General features: G+C 34.0%; 3 protein-coding genes across 4 annotated transcripts; all 3 read right to left on the bottom strand.

Annotated features, from left to right (window-relative positions):
* Nucleotides 1-589: 589 nt before the first annotated feature.
* LOC140886865 (amino acid transporter AVT3B-like) lies at nucleotides 590-2,964 on the bottom strand. 2 transcript variants are annotated; one of them, XM_073293752.1, is made up of 3 exons: nucleotides 1,573-2,964; nucleotides 1,009-1,060; nucleotides 590-932 (listed from the first exon to the last, which is right to left on the bottom strand). In XM_073293752.1, the coding sequence occupies exons 1-2, from the start codon at nucleotides 2,851-2,853 to the stop codon at nucleotides 1,055-1,057; spliced, it is 1,287 nt and encodes a 428-aa protein (XP_073149853.1). In that variant the 5' UTR covers nucleotides 2,854-2,964; the 3' UTR covers nucleotides 590-932; nucleotides 1,009-1,054. The 2 variants fall into 2 exon arrangements, with proteins under 2 accessions (XP_073149853.1, XP_073149854.1); XM_073293753.1 differs by having other exon boundaries at nucleotides 590-915.
* A 702-nt stretch (nucleotides 2,965-3,666) lies between these two features.
* Nucleotides 3,667-5,535, bottom strand: LOC140892725 (tetraketide alpha-pyrone reductase 1). Its single transcript, XM_073301699.1, has 6 exons — nucleotides 5,157-5,535; nucleotides 4,887-5,059; nucleotides 4,621-4,809; nucleotides 4,335-4,497; nucleotides 4,044-4,236; nucleotides 3,667-3,948 (listed from the first exon to the last, which is right to left on the bottom strand). Exons 1-6 carry the CDS (start codon nucleotides 5,281-5,283, stop codon nucleotides 3,795-3,797), a joined length of 999 nt encoding a protein of 332 aa, XP_073157800.1. The 5' UTR covers nucleotides 5,284-5,535; the 3' UTR covers nucleotides 3,667-3,794.
* A 2,781-nt stretch (nucleotides 5,536-8,316) lies between these two features.
* On the bottom strand, nucleotides 8,317-15,454 carry LOC140887328 (protein NUCLEOLAR COMPLEX ASSOCIATED 4). Its single transcript, XM_073294511.1, has 15 exons — nucleotides 15,033-15,454; nucleotides 14,871-14,963; nucleotides 14,648-14,724; nucleotides 14,498-14,550; nucleotides 14,318-14,369; nucleotides 13,791-13,891; nucleotides 13,108-13,190; nucleotides 12,906-13,007; nucleotides 12,717-12,775; nucleotides 12,443-12,617; nucleotides 11,216-11,389; nucleotides 10,143-10,302; nucleotides 9,220-9,277; nucleotides 9,007-9,112; nucleotides 8,317-8,818 (listed from the first exon to the last, which is right to left on the bottom strand). Exons 1-15 carry the CDS (start codon nucleotides 15,369-15,371, stop codon nucleotides 8,621-8,623), a joined length of 1,830 nt encoding a protein of 609 aa, XP_073150612.1. The 5' UTR covers nucleotides 15,372-15,454; the 3' UTR covers nucleotides 8,317-8,620.
* Between the last annotated feature and the right edge of the window lie 2,711 nt (nucleotides 15,455-18,165).

Genomic DNA, 18,165 nt, shown 5'->3' with positions numbered 1-18,165 from the left:
GCCAACAATATTACACTTGTCGTGCATGTATGTCTCGTGTCCTCATTTTACTCACTATTCACCACGTACAAACTAGTTTATCTACGTATACAAAACTATCATGACCATCTATTATATTAAAATAATTTTTTTAAATTTCAAGCACGAGTCAATTTCGTAATAGATCATATCGACATGTTCACGAGCTCCAACTTTATTGTGTGTCGTTCATCCACACAATATAAATTCCTCCAATCAACTTTTAACAAATCGTCATGCATAATATACCCAATTTGTTAGCAACTCAAACGTTGTATCAAAATTTCCAGCTACAAGCAAATCATCCCTTGAAATGCTTGCTGAACTTGTCATCCTCGGATTGGAGATCAGCAGCTCCAAACAAACTAGACATATGGAAAAACAAACACTCTCCATAACAAAGCCCCCTAGCCAAAACCTTCAAATAACACACCCTCAACATCAATTCAAAGTGAGCTTCCACAAAAAGGAATGGTGATGGAGGGATTAGCCTTCTGCTTACACTTTCGACACTAAACTAAATCTCTTGAGATGCAAATAAATCGATGAATGACGAATACAAGTAACTCTAGCTGCAAAATGCATATGAAGGGCAATGCAAGCCCAACCCTTCATCATATTTCGTGTATATATAAAAGGCAGTGTCATTACATGATATTATCAATGAAGACTGAAATACATATGTTGCTACAAAGTGAAATGTTGTCAGCGCGCGGTTGTATTCAAATACTATCCACCAACACAATACCAAAATCCGGAACTATATGTATCTCTACTTGGTAATATCAGAGCAGGCCCTGTTTGTTGGGTAAATCATTAAAAGCATTTGCTATAGTCTCACAAGTGGCATCCTTGCAAAAGTGAATTCATCCACATCAAGAAAGTCACCGTTGATCTCTTTCAATCAGAAACATCTTCAAATCAGGGCTAATTTATTGCTAAATAACAGACCAGAAAATAAAATAGAATAGCAAGAACTCAGTGTGGTACCAAAATTGTAGACTCGTAGCCAGTCTGATAGATATGGTGGTGTCTTTCAAGCCTGATAAGGAAATGATTTGATTATTATCGGCTAGCCAACAAGGTTAGACCTTAATCTCAATAACAATTAAGAAAAAAACCCAAGAAATCTAACATAGTTTCCCATAATATTAGATCAAAATCTGAAGATATGCATATCATCAACAACCAAATGCTGAAAAAATACAAACTTGGATGTCCATTCACATATATGTTTGTCCACAAACAAGTACATATCTCCTTCTCATTGATAGACACGTTTAGGCGAGAGAATCAACATGCCTTGCTTATCACAACAAATAAGTTTCTGCCACATCTTTCAGGATTGGTAAAGTAGCATAAAAGACAATGTTTTCTCTAACTTCACATTCAGTTTTACTAAAGAATTTGTTCCCAGAAGATGAATCACATGAAAAATGAAAAGCATAACTATTGCGCAGAGGAAAACTCAGCATTATGTTTCAGTTTCATCAAAAAGCAATAACATGTAGGTATATTTATTGTTTGAACTACTGGCTATCAATTTATTCACACCTTGATAGCGAAAATCTCCAGTAGGGAGTACCAAGTCCCCAAGACCCCAAGAAAAACACCCGAGATAATTAGGCCCCAATCAGCACTAGCTTGTCTCCAGCTCATGTCTTCTTTGAATGCTAGATAATGGAACAGAGCGGGCAAAACGAACCCAAGAGCACAGCAGGTGCTGCTGCCCACCAAAGACAAAAAATCAGCAAAATTTGGAACAAATAATGCAACCAAACTTACAACCAGTACAAGCATCCATCTCATCCACAAGCAGTAATTCCCCGACCAGAACCTCCTCTCAAACACTTCATAAACTGGGTGCATCATCAACGGGAATGTAAAGAACAAATTTATGCAGAGGCCTAGCTGAACCAAAGTGCTCAACAATCCTTTTCCAATGTTGGCCGTGATTATGTCCTTTGTGTTCTCACCAAATGCAAAGTAACCCATCGTTCCAAATGCCCCATACATTACAGCAATGAAGAGCATGGCCAGTCCCAAAATCTTGCCAAACTTGGACCTGTCCTTCATCTCCGACTCCAAAGGCAATGCCATTCCAATCCCCTCAAACGAATACACCGCCACTCCCAATCCATAAAAGAAGGTGGAAAGAGTTCCAAACGCCTCAACCGCTGGCATCTGCTTCATGAATATCTGGAAATCCTCAGCAATCACAACCCCCATAGCCCCCAAGTCCACAATATCCGCGAAGATGCTGAGCGGCGCCAAAAGGGTCAGAGATGCAATCGAATTCAACCCCAACTGAAATGGAAAACAAGTCCAAATATAAATGCTCTTGGCGCTCACTCCCCAGATCTTAGGCGCAACCAATGAGGAGGAGGAATTGAAAAGATTGCCGAGAGTGTTGGAAATGAAAATGAGATAGCCAACACAAAAGCCAGCTTGGGACAGAACGATCATGGAATCAACGGCAAATCTGCCAATAGAACCAGAAACAGCGAAACCCAGATCGCCAAAAGAAGCAATCGGATAGGGGGAATCCCCAAGCTTGTGACGGGTCCTGATTAGGAGCATCATCCCATGGTAGGTGAGAGCGGCGACCACAAGAATCATGAGGAGACTAGTGAGCCAACCGGTGCGCATGAAGGTGTAAGGGAGGCCAAGAACTCCGGCCCCGACGATGGCTATAAAGACATTTGCGAAGGTTTTGAGCTGAGAAGACAAAGCCTGGGGCTTGTGGGCGAAAGAAAACAAGAGAGGTGTGTTCTCTGTGGGCAAATCATTCGAAGATGAGCCCGCTTCCTTTCCCACCACCATCACCATCACCATCAATATCTAATCTATCTTCCGATTATCGGCGGTGATGATGATGACGACGGTGATGAATCAGCTCCCACAGATATTTCCTTTTTTTTGTTTTGTTTGAATAATCTCACCACATATATTTTTTTAATTTTATCTGTTCAATTATATAACATTAGCATTCGTACATTTGCGTTCCGGGATAATATTTTTTATTATTAATATTTATATTAAATTTGAGATAATATAATAATTTTAAAAATTAGGAGATTTTTTTTAAAAAAAATTATGAGCTTGGTTGGTTATACAACCTATCAAATTTGTCTTTATTGGGCTAATTTTATGTTTTTTTGTTGTATTTTATTTTAAAAATCTTTATTGGACTAATCTTTAATAAATCAATACTACTTGGGTGTACGTATTACATACTTGAATAATCTATTTATTTAACAATATTATTTTTCAATTAAAATTACCATGGTTAAATGATAAGTATCAAAATGAACAGAGAGGTTACTGTGTACATTTATTTATTTTTTTAAAAACAAAAACAAAAAAGCATACCAAACTTATCATTTTTTGTCTATATTCTCTCATATTTAATAATAGTAAAGATAATATTAATAGAATATATGTGTGTGTGGTTGGAAGAAGTCTTGGTGTGCTGGATATAAAGTTATTAATTTTCTTTCACGAAAAGTTTATGAAGATTACGTTATAGTCTGAAGATAAACTCGATTGCGTCACTTGTATTTGTGGAGTGGTGTGTTATCTTTTCTTGGGATGCCGATGCTGTTTAAAGTAATGGAGTATAAAAATAGTAGTAAATTTAATGTAATTTAATTCCTTTCCCAATCAAAGGTATGAAAGGAATGAACACATAAAAAACACATGCTCCATACAATTATTGTGATACCCACCACCATATTCATTTTTGTTTTCTTATTATAATTTTCGGGTATCCGTTATTACGAACGGGTCGAGACAGAGGTTAAATGGCCTTGTTGGATCAATGATTCGATACAATCATCGAACATTTCTTGAATTGATCTGAATTTAATTCCCAAGCCCTTCAGTTTCGACACATTGAAATCATAGTATGGTCTGTCCAGTTTCTCAAACCTGCAAAAACAAAAGAAAAGTTAAAAGTTGCAAGTCGCAATATCTGATTCAACATGGATTCTAGATTATATTTGTTGATGAATGGGGATACTCACCTTGTGGGTATGGGTAGTGCGGGATAGCGCGATGATAGAATCGATACCAGTTCATTGTTGTCCACAACGGTTGAGCTGCAAAGATACCGCCCTCTCGCGGTCTCCGTCTCAAAAACAAGAACATGGCTCAACGCAACATCATCTATGTGAACATATCCCATTCTTCCATACCATTGGAACTTCTCTGTTTCCCCTGGTGTGTGTTTATTTGTTTTTAAAGGAGCAGTCAGTTTAGTTTCTACGTACACATCTTGATCTTATTAATCATGTGTTATGTTTATACATGACTACCTCTGAGCAAGCCAAGTACATCGGCTGAAGTTGTACCAAGAACAGGAGGCAAACAAGGTCCGATCACAAACGAAGGCTGAACGGTCACCAGATTGATCTTGTTGTTGTCACAGAATTCCCATGCAGCTTTCTCCGCTAGAGTTTTGGACAATGCATACCAAATCTAGTAGGAACAAACAAACCACCCAAGAGAAAAAAAGGCGGCGCGCGCCTATGTATGATTTACTTAGGAAACCATGCATGTATAAAAGACAATCAAGTCTACTGCTACTACTCACTGGAATACCTTGTGTTTTTCACACAGCTCCACAGAGCTCCAAGATGACTCATCCAATGCTACATCAGGGTCAAAATCTTCTCTAGTCCTAACCGTCGATGAAGATGAGGTTAGAACCACGCGCCTCAAAGCCGGATTTCTTTTGCACGAGCGTAACACATTGAGAGTGCCATCGATTGCAGGTTTCAATATTTCTGCCTGCCACGGATCAAAATCAATGTTGGTCTCGTCTCGTCTTGCGGAGTATATATATATATTAAAAAAAAAGTGTATGCCTTTGGATCAGAAGTAGAGTGGCCTAAAACAGGTGAAGCGGTGTGAAACACTCCAACACAGCCCATGATTGCTTCATCAAAGCTGCCTTCTATCATGAGGTCTCCTCTCACCAGGCGAAGCTTTTCTTTTGCTCCATCCAGCTTCCACAGATGCTCCACTTTCTTCTCATCTCCTGATCAATAATTGTAATGCAAGAAAATAATGTAAATACCATTAACATAAACATAAAATAACAATAGGAGCAAAGTTTGATGATTCAAATTATGCACCTGGATCTCTGACTGTTCCAATGACATGATAATCAAATGAAAGGAGACGCTTGATCAACCATGAGGCTAGAAAGCCAGCTGCACCAGTCACACACACTTTACCCTTCACTTCACCCATCTGATTCATTCTCCTTTTGTTATATCATACGAAAGCCAGGAATCAAATTTATACACCCTTCAAAGCAATGCAAGTACTAGAGAAGGTAGGTCTCATTAATTAACAAATGTAAAAATACAAGGCAACAAGGTTGGAGTTGGGGTTGAACCTGGTTTACAGGTATTAAGTAGGCAGAGAAGCCAAAAAGCATGACCATCATCAATCTATTATCTATTATTTATCTATTGTTGATCTCTCTATTATAAAAGTGTAAACCAATGTCAAAATTTTTTATTTTGTATTGTCAGTTTTGTCCTTCGTATATACACACACAAGAAATTTAGGGATGATTTTTGTGTGGAATTAATTATTATGATAAGGTCCAAATTGACAAACTATATATAATAGATAAAGATGCAGTTTTTTTAAAAGATTGGAACACCAAAATAGTTAGTTTTATTTGCTTGTACATAAAGTGGACATATTTTTTCACAAAGAAGATTAAAATACCAAAATTCTTCTATATATGGATTGGGTCGACTCATCCAAAATATCCGTGAGACCTTATCAAATTAAAATTCATTCTTCTTTATATAATCAAGATGCACATTTTTCGTTAGTTTATCACATAATAACTTCAAAGTTAAGAGTAATTAACTTGGGGCAGTTATGAGATGGGTGACCCTTGGGATATTTCTCATGGTGTGTGTGAGTGAAGATATAAGCACGCTAAAAAGAACAGTGTTGCTACAATCCTCAAATCTGAGACATTATAGTTGGTATCAGAGTCGACATCTCTTATGAAAGTGTGTTCGGGGATGAACGAAGTGGAAGCTAGTTGACATATACCCCCGAATGAGAAGGATCTCAAGACTGTGAAGTTATGATATTATACAGTTAAGATATGTTTAAAAGATTTTATAGGTGAAAATCATATCTACAAGGTGTGCCTTTTTTTTAGAGCTAACCACATAAGAACTTCAAAGTTAAGCGCTCTTATGTAGTGTTTGGGATTGCTTCTAGGAAATGCTTTTGAGCTTTTCCTTCGCAATTTTTCAAAATTTGTGAAAGAAAAGTTTAAATGTATTTCCTAGAAACAATCTCAAATACGAGAAATTCGAAGTTACGGAGGGGATATTACCCCACTCTGCAGCGTGGATGGTTTTGATTAACCAAAATTCATGTGAGTCCCACATGAATTGCATGTTGGCCACACAGCTACAGTTGGAATATTACCCCTACTGTAACATCGACATTCCCCTCAAACACTACCTTAACTTAGGTTAGGGCAATTATGGGACAAGTGACCGATTTCTCAAACTTCGTATAAGTGAAGATATAAGCGTGAGAAAGACATGTGCTGATACAATAGAAACTATCATTAAATCTAAACATTACAGTTAAGATTTATTTACATGATCATTTGCAAAAGTTATGTACAAGAAGATGTATTTGCAGATTTTTTTAAAAAAGATAATACATTTGAGTAGAATGTGAAAACTATATAAACAAATATTTGACAATAACTATGAAGACAAATTACCTGAATATTTTATCTAGACAAGACCTGAACAATTAAATATGCTAAACCATATTATCATTACAAGAAATGAAAAAACAAATATTAAACACCTTAATTCTCCAATAATTAAAGTCAAACCTTACTTTATTATTATTCCATTTTTGTTAAATTTTAAAATGATAGGTTTTACAAGTCGATGTGAATAAAAACCAATTTCAATTCACCTTACAATAGTTCTTGTATTTCACTGTTGATACTTTTGAAACAGATTTATTGGAATAGATTTGTCAATATTATTTTAAAACCAAAAAAATAAAGAAAATAATAAAAAAAGGAATTTTCAAGTAATTAAAGTTGTAAAAGAGAAATAGTGATCTAAATTATGAGAACTTATAATAGAAATAAATTAATTTGCTCTTAGTAAGATTATCTAACAACTAATGTAATACTCCAAGCAATCTTTGACAAAACTGAACAAACAAGGACAATCAATACTGATCACAATTCAAAACTCATATGTTTATAGGAAATTTCGAACCTACCCATGGGATTAGATTAATCAAATACTTCCACACCACCCATGGGTATGGTCGAAGTTACCATATTTATAATAGTAGTAATAGTAATTCATCTTTAATGCTTCAAAGAGTCAGGTTGTCACGACTCCTATGAACGGATAATTACATCTTACATTTATAGGTCTTACCCCAACGATGTATTTAGGAGTGGATATTTATTAATATTTGTGGGATCCACTGAAAAAATAGTAAACCCCACATGTATCGATAAATCTCAACTCTTAAATCTACAATGAGCCAATGTCTATACAGATAGGATCTCACTTACCCCTATGAACATCATCTCAATGAAAATATCCAATTTTAAGTTTCAGGATATATTAATTAAACTACGGACATCCAAATCTAAATCTGGTGTCGGATTAATATAATTAAAATATGGACTTCCAAATAAGGTACCGAAACGGTGTATGAATTATGAGGGGATATGATCAAGATAAATTTTGTTCACTTGATAGACAGACTTATTCTCTCAGTTTCGGATTCTGATGTCAACTGTTGTAACAAGAGAAGACGTACAACCATTTACTACCATTGGAAAACATTTACAAGTAAAAAGATTTCTCCGTTGCTAAACATTTCTAAAAAGGATGTAGTTTGACTTACTATTAGTTTTAAAAATAAATATGATATCAAAATATTATTACCGCACAATAATAATTTTAAAACCGAGAACAAAAATAAATAGAATATTTAGTTTATAGTTTGATTATACATGTTTTTTTTTTACAAAAAAACAATATTTTAACCCAAAAAATTAAATTTTATTATTATTATTTAAACCTAACAGTAAGTTAAAAAAATTAATTCAAACAAATTTAGTTAATATAGTTTTTCAGTCCTCGAAGATTTAAAAAATAATTGATATAATGCTTTGAAAGATGATTATTGTAATTAGCCAATTATTTACTATAATAATTGATACATGAGTTTTTTTTTAACTGAATTGATACATAAGTTGTACCTCACGATAAATAAATTGTTTACACTTCTTACCTAGTATGCTCAAATTAATGAAACATAACAAAACTGTTACAGAGTTGGTTCTTGTTAAATAAGAATGTCTCATTATCTAGTTGAATATAAGCTACTCTAGCACAAGGATACTTCCTGCTACAAAGGAACTGTAACACAAAAAAAAATGGTAAAATCGTCTGATATGAATCTCTATGTGCCATGAGACGAATGGTAGCTGCCAAGGCAGTACTAGAAAACTGGTAGATCAAAGTTTCTCTTTGCCACCGTAAGATTGAACGTAGCCATATAATCAATTCGTTCGCAGCCGTTTTGCAGATTTATCACTGTCATCTTCAGATACGTCGATTGCTTGGTCATTAACACTCATTGGAATAGATTCTGCATCCTTAAATTTAAATGTCCAACCAGGAAAGTCGGACTCTGAGAACAAAGATGTTGGAGTCGATTTGTAAAAAGCCAGTGGGACTTGTTTGACCCTTCTTCTTATCTGCAACAAATATTGAACTTTCGTTTACTGACTTAAGAACCACAACCAGAAAAAAGATACATTGGTTTAAAAGAGAATAGCGTTGTAGGCCAAGTGAAGACAAAACAAATAAAGATAAAATAGTTTGGATAAACTTATCTAAAATGAACACATCATGGGGTACTTATCTTTCTCCTCAAATAGTTTACCTCATTATTAAAAATTGTTGCATATGAACCAGAACTAAAGTCTTTCACAGCAATTTCTGGAGCTCTAGCCCGGACAGCCAAATCATTCTCAAGTGAGACAACAAATCTAATCACACGAGAAGAGAATCAATTAATAATTAGTGAGAATCTAAATGTAATGTGTTAACAGTCAAACAACATAAAAATACTTGTTAAAATTTCCATAGAGCATACCTTGAAACCGGAGGGCAATAATGATAACGAAGATTATCGATCTCCCAGAGAGAGCTCCCTGTCCAATAATTGCCACATATCTATCATTTTAGTATCTTATTAACTGAGAATCTATAACAATCAGATTAGAGTCAGGGGGGTGACACGACTGAACTAGGTGGCCAGTGCACATAGCAAACCTATTTTCATTTTACAACTATCTGTGAAATAAATACAAATAATGTTCCAAAGTGTAACGTGAAGTATTAATATGCCTTTTTGAGGTAAAAATACATGATTTCAAGGGATACTCGAGTTCTCTAGGCACATCTCATGAAGCAGAACTGAACCTCTCGGACATTGTATTGACCCTTTTTAATATAAGATCCTTAAATCGATCAACTAACTACTGGAAAAACAGTTCAGACAAAAGGACAAGAGACAACAATTTTTTACGATAACGCAAAGGTTTGACTAAGGAGCACTGGTTTTGAAGTGTAGTCTCCATGTGTGATTTTATACTTCAATTAATTGTATTCCTTTGACTATTTTTTCCCCTTCATTACACAGAACTGTCTGGAAGATGAAATTTAGGCCCATCGTACTCCCAACATTTGGGACACTCTCTTGGCCATGTCGAACATTTTTCTGTACAACTTTTTTTATGGAGAATCAAAATTCATGTCAGATCTGTATCAGGGCTGTTTCCATATCCAAAGTATATTTGACATAGCACAGGATGATTCAAGACATATCCGTGGATTACAAATCATTGACTTTAATGGGGGAAGAACAAACTGAATTTCACTCCAAAAATAATGCTTCAACAGTGATTATATAAAAGAACGGGCAATAAAATTAAAGGCATGTAATAGATAACAATTAACTTTAGGGAAGTTTATTTATGCAGGAAAAAACCCAAAATAGAGATAAGTAAAACTTACGCATGGCATTAGTATATTTGGGATCGCTTTCCTCATTTTTAAAGTGATCAAATCCTCCCTTCCGGTCAAACAACTCCTGCAGATCGCTGCAATTTTCAGCATTTTTCATGCTCTCGTTTTTTTCTTCAGAATTTCCTCTTCCGGTTCCAGTACCACCCTCCTAAATGATAGGGATGTGTGTCACCAAACATACATCATTTAAACACATACAAACAATGCACAGAATAGAATGACACTACACATCATGCACTTTTGTAGCGCAATGATCTAAAGGATTTTTTACTGCAACACAGAAAATAGTTTCAATATTGAATACTGATGAAAGCTTAATAGTTGCCGTCTTATTTCTTCTTGTCAAAGATGAGGAAAGATTCTAAGGAAATCCTATCACTCGTAAGATAGGCTCACGGTGCAGCATAACATGACTAAACAAAAAACAAGAGGTCACTTGATCATGGCCAGAATAAAGCCAGAAATGGAGGGATGAAACTGCTTTGAATACCCACAGTGTACAATATCGTATAAAAACTAATTATCGGTAATCCCATGTTGATTGTGCTATGCAACCACAATGATGAATCTAGAGATCACATTTTTCTATCATGGAGATTCACAAATTTTACTAGTTTGATAAAGGATTAATTGATTAAAAAAAAACATGATTTTCTAGGGATCCAGCAAATTTTATAACTTTGTTAGGACCACCAAGTCAGTCAAGAAGTCATTTTAACCAATACCTTCCTATCTCACCCAAGAGCAAGCAACATGCTAAATTTTTCTGCCAATCACTTTAAGATTTAACATAAATCATTTATCATCTACATGATTTACTTTGCATCATTTTCATTAATTAAAAATAAACAAAAAATTGCAGTCATGTCGTGAGTCTGAAAAAAACCTAACACAGATTCTAAGAATGTTAAGTTTCTTGAGAACTATATGATCCATAGCACATGCCATAACATTCCAAATGCTTATCAATGGGAAAAATATTACTTTACACCATGTTCAAATCCCCACCTTATAAATGATTGAAAAATTATAGCCTTCAAAGGAAATGATTGTGCTCTTACCCAATGAATCAGACAGTTAATAGAAGGATGCCTCTCTAGAAGATTGTTCACCAAAGCAACAATAACTAATGCTCCTGCAGGAGGGACACGCAGTGCTAGTCTGCTCAATTTCTTGCAAAAAGCAGCAGCCAAATATGCCGGAAGAAGTGATGATTTCAAGCATGAATCCAACAGCTGGGAAGATGTTTACATGATATAGATAATTAGCACAGGACAGACATCGGAGAGTAAGCCATACCCAAAAATGTTAGGCATGCATGACATGTAGTCCACAAATTACAAACTTTCAAAATGTTATCACTTATCAGCAAGCAAAACAGAATCACTATGTGAAAGAAAAATAAGAAATAATTATTCACATTCAGTCATATTTAAGAATTTTTTAACAATAAACCATGCAGGCTGTTTTTGACAAATACTGCCTGAAATTGCAGCCCACTAAGCTTTGTGTACAGTAGAATCAAGGTATTAGTTCGTGTACTTGTTCTATATGAGGCAACTTGTACTATGTACTTAAATGCATTAATACCCTATGGAATTTCGTCACTTTTAGGGTTTGTTTTGTCACAGGACACCCAAGCCAATTATGTTTGCGGGTAAAGAGATCTAAACCTGAAATTCGATCTCAGGTCATTACAGCCTCGAACAATGAGTAAACAGTTGGATATGAAGGATACTAAATAATGTAATAAGGCATTAAAATAAAGCACTATTAAATATAAATTATTTTAATTATCAAAATCAAATGCTATTTTTACCCTTAAAGCATATTATCAGCAGTGTTTATTATTTATAACTGAAACCTTTCAGACGTAAATCAGTGAGAGGAGAATATTGTATTAGCAATACTAGATTCGATATATTGATTAAGCAATGAACATTAGAAAATAAATTTTGAAGTATAAACTTTTAAATAAATTGAATTAAAAATGTCTCTTATTTTTCCAATCTCATATGACAAAGGAAAATGAATAGACAATAACCTAAAACGTACATTGTGAACATCAGTTTTTTTTCGCAAAATTTAAACTTTTTAGACTTCCATTATGCACCTAGAAAATGAGATAACCAGTGTGTCACTACAGTCAAACAAAGTGGAGATTGATCCTATTTGTTCCAACATATTTAAATCTGATTTTCCACATCCACATTGAACTTAAATTGCCAACACTGGGACCATGTGAGATTCACATGGATACATATGGTTTTAAACATTTAATAAATTACCTGGAAGAACTTTGCCCGGTGTTTGGCCATAAATATGGAGGGCTCCAACAGAGCATAAAGCTTGTCATAGAAGTTGGGATATTCGATACCGTGTTGTGTCATGAGAATATACAAGCTGCTAAGAGCCATAACACTTATGACACCCCCAATATCATATGATCGCGTCAAGAAATCGCTACATATTCAGAGTTGAGAAATAATTAAAAAAGCTTTTGAGCAGAAACAAGGGAATAACTCTTGAATCAACACAAACATTAGATTGAGTAATATTTACCATAACATTATGGGACTAGAGAGATAAGGGATGACAGCCTCATGAAGGGTCACAAGAACCTAAAATTAAAAAAAAATCAAGTTATAGGCTAGATGTTGCAGACAGAGTTGACAAACCTTAAGACAAAAATACATATCAGTTGGAAATACTAATTCTTCATAAATACACTTATAAATATTGAAAATTTACCTCCTTGTATACATCAAGAGGTAGGGGCAATCTAAGAAATGTTATCCATGCTTTTGTAAATTTCAGTTTCATTTTCTTCGAAACATTCCTTGAAGGCAAAAGCTGTAAAATAATCCAAAATAATTGATGTTTCTCTGTAGAAAAGTGGAGTTGATTACTATTTGATACCTGGACTTGTATTCAACATTTTCTCAAGATATACCTCATGGTTAGGCTTTCGAGACTTGGCATTGCTATCTTCTCTTTCGGTATGTTCTTTCCTATTGCTTCTCCCCATAAAAATGCCTATCGCATAAAGATAATGACATAAAAAAACTGATGTCAACAAAGTCAAAAGTATAAGCTGATAAAATTAAAGAATAGCAGATAGCCCATAAGAGTAGTGGGATAAACGTGTAGGGATGTCTGTCGCCTTCGACTTGTGACATGATGTCTGATGTCAATAAATGCAAATGGGAATTCAAATTAATACTATGAACAGTCAAACCACTGAAACACGGTTCAATAATTCAAGAGAAACAAAAGGCTTAGAGAAAAGCAAGAGCATTTAACTAAATATTCATATATACTGCAACATATGAGGCATCATGAGCACATGTTTGATAACACATTCTTGCAACCAAGGTAGAAAAGCACATGACATATTTCTAACTCAGAGAGAAAGTGGTGGAGGTGATTTCTAACGAACTTTAGCAGTACTTGAATTTTCCAAGCGATCAGCAAGGGCAGTATGACATTAGATGCAAGAAACAGTGGCACTAAGATATATTATCTACAACTTAAGACTTTAGAAGCGAACTATGAGGTCCACGGAAGTCAGATTGAGATGACTAAAAAAAGATTACATGATGAACCATTAGTATATCGACAGCAAAACAATATTACCCAAATCAGTCCACGCCTCCAGATCTAGCTTTTCCCCTGAAGCTTCCAACGCTGGGATATGAGATAGAAGATAATGAATCTTGTAAATGGTGAGATCCATGCTGCGATGCAAAAGGATAAAAATAAAAAATTACTAAACCATAAAGCTATGTTTAGTTTGTTACAGAAGAAAGTCAGTCCTACAAAGGGGGAAAAGGGAAATTAGTAATCGATTACTGCCACACATGCTAAAAACTTGATGCTGCCTGACAGCATTTTCATTTTCTCAAGTCTAATAGGAGGAATCTCATAAAGGTAAGGAACCAAAAGTGCTCGCCATTGAAAGTTGATTCAAATCTCCCTATAAACCAAGCTAACAAAACCATGTGCCAAGGTTCGCCCAGCCTCGTTAAATTGCACTCTCTTCCAACCAGCCCAATAAGTCAATCAGCATGGTTCAGCACATCCTCAATGAACACTGATAATTAAATCCAATTGCAGCCATTTCTAATTATCATCCTGAAATCAATAAAAGAAGCTATACAGACCTGGGTGTGACATGGCTTTGATCCTCAACATCTACACTTCCACTTTTGTCCCCTGTGGAAAATAACAGATTTACGCGGAAACCATGGGTAACTTAAAGAATCATACCTGAGCCCCATACATGGTTATAAAATGAATACTAATTCGGTTGCATTGACAATAGACGTACACAAGAGAAATACCTATTCCTTCCAAGGTTCTAGCAAGCTTTTCCAGACTAATGTAGGTAAAATAACTGTACAAAACAAAGGTGATTAAACTAACAAGATGAATCAAAATAACTATGTTCAAAAGCCACAAGCTTCTAATAATGTCTCTGCCATGGAACACACCGGACATCTACGAAATTGAAATACTTCGTGGTAAGCAAATCCAAAAGACTATCATCAACGCCCAACATAGAGTGAACCTGCAAATGTGGAATGAAATACATAACCAACAAACCCGGAAGCACCTAACATCTTATTACGATTATGTTCAATACGCCACAAAAAGGGGGAGGGGAAAAAAGGAACGCAGAGAGAACAGCAGTGGAGATATATCTCCCAAACTAACGATGGAATGGAGAAGCTTGTGATAAATGGAGGAATGAAATTTTCCAGCGCTGCGCACTTTCACAAATTCCATAACGGCATCCAGAGCAACTTCCTGGATTAAAAGCAGATGCATCAAGGGACAATGATTTTTAAGGAGAACAATAACGAAAACAAAACATACCCGAAGAGCGTTGTCGGAATTGGAAGAGATGAAGACGTCGCAGAGGTTCTGGACGAAGTCGTCGAACTTGGAGCGCAGCCAGACCCGGTAAACAAATTCAGGGTCGGGATTGGATTCATGGGAAGGAGTTGAAGCAGGGAGAAGAGGGAGCAGAGGAGTGAAGAAGGACTGGAGCGAGAGGATAGATTCGAGAGCGTGCGCTGGCGGCGATTTTGGGGTGACGAAAGTGAGAAGAATGGGGAGGTTGTTGATGTGAAGCCTGGAAGTTAGCAACTTCTGGCCCAGGATTTTGAGGTCCGCTAGGCTATACTTTTCTCTCTTCTTCTGCTTGGACGCCATTGCAGGCGGAGAGGAGAAGTGGAGACGGCGGAGGAAGGCGGAGACTTTGGCGGAGATTTTAGAGTCAGTTTGGGGTTTTAGGCTTTGTGATCATTTATGTAACTCGGCTTGGTTAATTTTCAGGCCGTTTTGGTATCAAAAGACAGAAGGGGTTAATGTCAAAATTGTTTTAATAAAAAACATTTGAAATAGATGAATTTATTTCAACAAATTTTTTATTTTAAGTAATGACTTTTGTATCCAAATTGATTCTACTTCTAGGCGTAAATTAATTATATCTCAAGACCGTTTTGATATGTTTAATCGATTTTAACTAGTCTCAAACGAGATTCGAAATCCGACTCATTGACATCTCTGTCACAAAAACATGAATCTTTGGTATTTTCGGAAATTATTTGAAACATTTCAAAACTTGAATATGAATAAGTTATATAAAATTGAGATCTTTTTGGTTATGATATTAGGGTCAATTGAATTTTCACAATTTCGGAGCATACAAGAAAAATTAATCTAGATAACTTAATATTTAGGGATGGCAATGGGGTGGGTTCGGGATAGGTTTGGGAAAACACGAGACCCTCCCCGCCTCCCTTTGGCCCCGTCCCGTGAACTCGACGGGTTCAATCCGGGTTAGATCCGTTGGATCCGATAAATTAAATATAATTTAAATTTTATTAAATAAATTATTTAAATAAGTTTAAAAAATAAAAAAAACCATCATTAAATTTATTTTTTAAATTTATATTAATAATATTTAGGACAAAAAAAATTCTCACAAGTTAAAATGTATAATTTTTTAATTAATAATTAATAACAAAAAAATTATATTAATATATTTTCACATTAAAAATATCATAATATATTAAAATTATTTCAATCCAAAAATATTATAAATTCAAATTAGGGATAAAATATTGATTATTTAATATAAAAATTATAACTATATATTATTAATATATATATACATATATATTTTATATTTATATATTAATATATATATTTTTGGCAGGACGGGTACGGGGCAGATCTGGCCAAACCCGAGATCCGTCCTGAACCCGTATGTGGACCTACATGACCGGTTCTAGACCCGATCATTGTCATCCCTAATAATGTTGATTGGTCTACATAGAAATTACATATTCATGATATATTTAACCAAAACACAAAACATGTTACGAAACGACGTCACTGGTTAATTTTAGCCTACGCTCATATTTAATTTGATTCATAAAAAAATATTAATTTTTAACTTTATAATTAGATCGATTAACACATATATCACTGATAAATATTATCTAGACAATCTCATGTGAGAACTACCATATTTAGTCAATATTTTCATAATCGAATCGGTGATCGAACCGATTTTAAAAAACGGTCCAATCGGTCAGAACGGAAAATCGTTTATATAATATAATATAAATAATAATATATTTTAATTTTTAAAAAACCTAAAATATGTATATAAATAGACAAAAAATATATATTTATCATAGTTTGAAAGCTAAATAACCATATAAATATATTCAAAGTATTAATTATAGTTATATATTTTTTAAAAAATTAATTAATTAAAAAAACTCTGATGTTACTTAAACTAGTGTCTCACCCGTGCGATGCACGAAATTTTATTTTAGGTAATTAATTATTATAATTAATAAGTATATGTATTTGCATAAATTAGTTATAGTTATTGATATAATGTAATAAAAACTTTTATAAGACAATCTTATGAATCAATTTTGTGAGATAAATATATTTGTTTTGACTAAAGTAAAAATATTATTTTTAGGCTAAGATTAATATTCTTATTGAGATAGGCATCGGGTTGACCTGCCTAATAATAGTTTTATTTTATAATTTTTTTTTTTTACAAAAAATTACTAACAAATAATAAAAGTATTTTAGTAAATCTATATATAAAAAAATTTACCTACGCAAATAGAATGAGAAAGATTAGAAAAAGGGACTATACTCTAAATATTCAATGACAAAATCAATAAGTTTCATGTGACGTCCATTGATTTCTCTGTTTTGAAGACAGTATTTTGAAATCATTACGCAAATGATATCTAGAAAAAATATGATAAAAATACGAACAATGTTAAGATCCATTAACAAAAATCATGTCAATTACACAAAATATTTGATGTATACATAAATAAAACATGAAAAAGACTTACCAAAAAATTTAGTTTTGTCAATGACATCTGCATTCGTCAATTCTCTAAAGTTCTTGTTCAAACATCTTTGATGAAAAACTATCATCGAAAATTTCACACATTTGTTTAATTGAAAAAATTACATTTATATTTGTTTGACGTGGTCTTGTATTCAATATATTTTGTGCAACAATCATATTTTTGAAAGCATAAAGATTACCTTTTTTTAGTATTGACTTCAATTTCTCAACGATGTCATATTCTATGGTTGTATGTATGCGTACCCCTTGTAAAATTGAGAAAAATATAAATTATACTAACATTTTTTAGATAGATGGATATCAAAACAAAAAAAATTAGTATACCTCAACATCATTAAATATTATACATTCCATTATGGGATCTCTCTTGCTTTCATATGGAGATAGTTCATAACAACGAATCGATCATAGTTTCAGCTCCGAGTAACAATTTGAAGGATCGAGTTCATAGATAAAATTTAAACAAGTAACCATTTGGATTTCAGAATAAATTCATTGTTTTTTTTCTTGAAATGAAATATTACTTTATAGTGATGCACAAAATATATATATATATATATATATATATATATATATATATATATATATATA

Source organism: Henckelia pumila, chromosome 3, assembly GCF_033568475.1.
Source record: "Henckelia pumila isolate YLH828 chromosome 3, ASM3356847v2, whole genome shotgun sequence".
Lineage (NCBI taxonomy): Eukaryota > Viridiplantae > Streptophyta > Magnoliopsida > Lamiales > Gesneriaceae > Henckelia > Henckelia pumila.
Note: the sequence above shows the minus strand (reverse complement) of the source record. Positions and strands in the feature narration are given on the sequence as shown.